Here is a 2,000-nt window from a genome sequence, read left to right on the forward strand (position 1 = left end):
AGGCTATATAAGGGACATTTAAGTTAGTTTATTTGCTGTGTATGCTACATATTTTTACATTTAGAGAGTATAAGAACCACTTAAGGAGTACAGCAATGCCCACGTAACAAGTACAATTATTTCACCTCATTTGGATGCAAAGCCACAAGGAGCCACTTAAAGGAGGCTTAATGTCCTTCCTTGGTTTACCACCATGGATAATCCCCCCAGTTCAACTCAGAGGTCAGATCACAGATTCACAATATGTTCGTAATGTGGCATGGCTAGAGGATTTAGAGCAGGGATGTCAAACTCAAGGCCCGGGGGCCAAATCCGGCCCGTGACTTCATTTTATGTGGCCCCACAAGAGCTTGCAAAGAATGATACGTTTATTATACGGTTACATGCCGATTTACAGAAGCACGTTGCCCATAAACTACATATCCCACAATGCATCTCAAATTTGACTTTTTTCTCAGAATTTGACTTTTTTTCTTCTAAATATGCCTTTTTTCTTAGAATTGTTTTTTTAAACGTTACATTTTTTTCGAAATTTCACTTCTTCAAAAACAAAATATCAGCTCTAGACTTCTGCTTTCAGACGTTGTTAATTATGAAGTTATTACCCTATCCGATAATAATCCAATGCAGAGGCAATTATGTAATATAATACATTATTTTATATATATGACACATTTATATATGTATTTTTATATAGTCTTAAAGTTACAACCGGCCCTTTGAGTGGAACCATAATGCTGATGTGGCCCGCGATGAAATTGAGTTTGACTCCCCTGATTTAGAGGAAAGGGTAGGGAGATGTAGGAAGGCTATATAAGGGACATTTCAGTTGACTTAAATGTGGGAAAACATGTTTATTTGCTGTGCATGATAAATATTTTGGCATTTAGAGAGTATAAGAACCACTTAAGGAGTACACAAATACCACATAACAAGTAAAATGTTAGAGAAATAACAATTTTCTCATTGAATTGCCATGTTGTTTTAGGCAAAGCCACAAGAAGCCACTAAAAAGAGGAACTGTACCATCCCACAGTTCAACTCTCCTAGACGTCAGTATGTAAGTATTATTATGTATTTTGTTTGGCCTTATGATGGCTAAGATTGAAAGACCATTTTAGTTTTCACATCATATAGTACTGTAAACTGCATGAAATAACGAGCTGTTTTGTTTTATGTATGTTTATTTATGTTTTGTGTGTGTGAGGACCCCAGAATAGCCAATGCTCATGCTTTAGTGCTAATGGGGATCCGATCACACAGATACACTGGGGGTCAGACCCACCACCATCGTGTTCCTCCGTTCTCCCTCCTCTCCTCCTGTCGACTCTGCTCAGATTTCTCGTTCTCCTTTAGCCGTCTCCTGTTCTCCTCGGGGTGAGAGACCGCAGAGAGAGGCAGTCTGCACACGGCCCGGATCTCAGAGGACATGAGGAGGAAGATGAGGGTCGAGAGGCTGAACGACCACGTGCCAGCGGGTAACGCCAGCTGAAAGGAGACGTCAGAGGAGAGAGGGATATTTGGGCGATCAGAATATATTTAGAATTTTTTTTTAATGACACAGGTTAAGCACACACAATTATAGAAGTTGTATTTATTAATTCAATTTTTTTAATTATTATTATTTATATTTTTAAATCTTATATTTAATAATGTTTTTATTTTTTTATTATATATATTTTTTATATTCTACTTATTTTATTTCTTAACTTTGAAACATTTTACGTTTTTTTTAACTTTCATATAAATGTTTTTAATGTTTTTTTTAATGCATTTTTTTATTGATTTTTTTTATTGCATTTTGTAACATTTCAACGACATTTTTTGTAATTATATTTATGTATGAGAAAGTGGTCTTAAAGTCATGATATCACCAGAAGAAGAAATGATCCTACTTACCACAGACATGAGCTTTGACACCGCTGCAGTCATGTAAGCGCAGAAAAATGCTGAAAGAGAAACGCATTTTTTATTCACAAACACTTCGGAAGGAGGAAAAC

General features: G+C 36.0%; 1 protein-coding gene across 1 annotated transcript; it reads right to left on the bottom strand.

The window, feature by feature from the left end:
* Nucleotides 1-704: 704 nt before the first annotated feature.
* Nucleotides 705-1,944, bottom strand: LOC307026855 (urea transporter 1-like). Its single transcript, XM_079694993.1, has 2 exons — nt 1,900-1,944; nt 705-1,488 (listed from the first exon to the last, which is right to left on the bottom strand). Exons 1-2 carry the CDS (start codon nt 1,930-1,932, stop codon nt 1,276-1,278), a joined length of 246 nt encoding a protein of 81 aa, XP_079551119.1. The 5' UTR covers nt 1,933-1,944; the 3' UTR covers nt 705-1,275.
* Between the last annotated feature and the right edge of the window lie 56 nt (nt 1,945-2,000).

The sequence above is a fragment of the Notothenia rossii genome (genome assembly GCF_949606895.1).
Source record: "Notothenia rossii genome assembly, contig: scaffold_760, whole genome shotgun sequence".
In the NCBI taxonomy this organism is placed as follows: domain Eukaryota; kingdom Metazoa; phylum Chordata; class Actinopteri; order Perciformes; family Nototheniidae; genus Notothenia; species Notothenia rossii.

Coding starts and splice junctions, on each gene's coding strand:
- LOC307026855 (XM_079694993.1), bottom strand. CDS start 1,932: ATGACTGCAGCGGTGTCAAAGCTCATGTCTGTG. Junction 1,489..1,899: donor TGTCAAAGCTCATGTCTGTG/GTAAGTAGGATC, acceptor GTCTCCTTTCAG/CTGGCGTTACCCGCTGGCAC.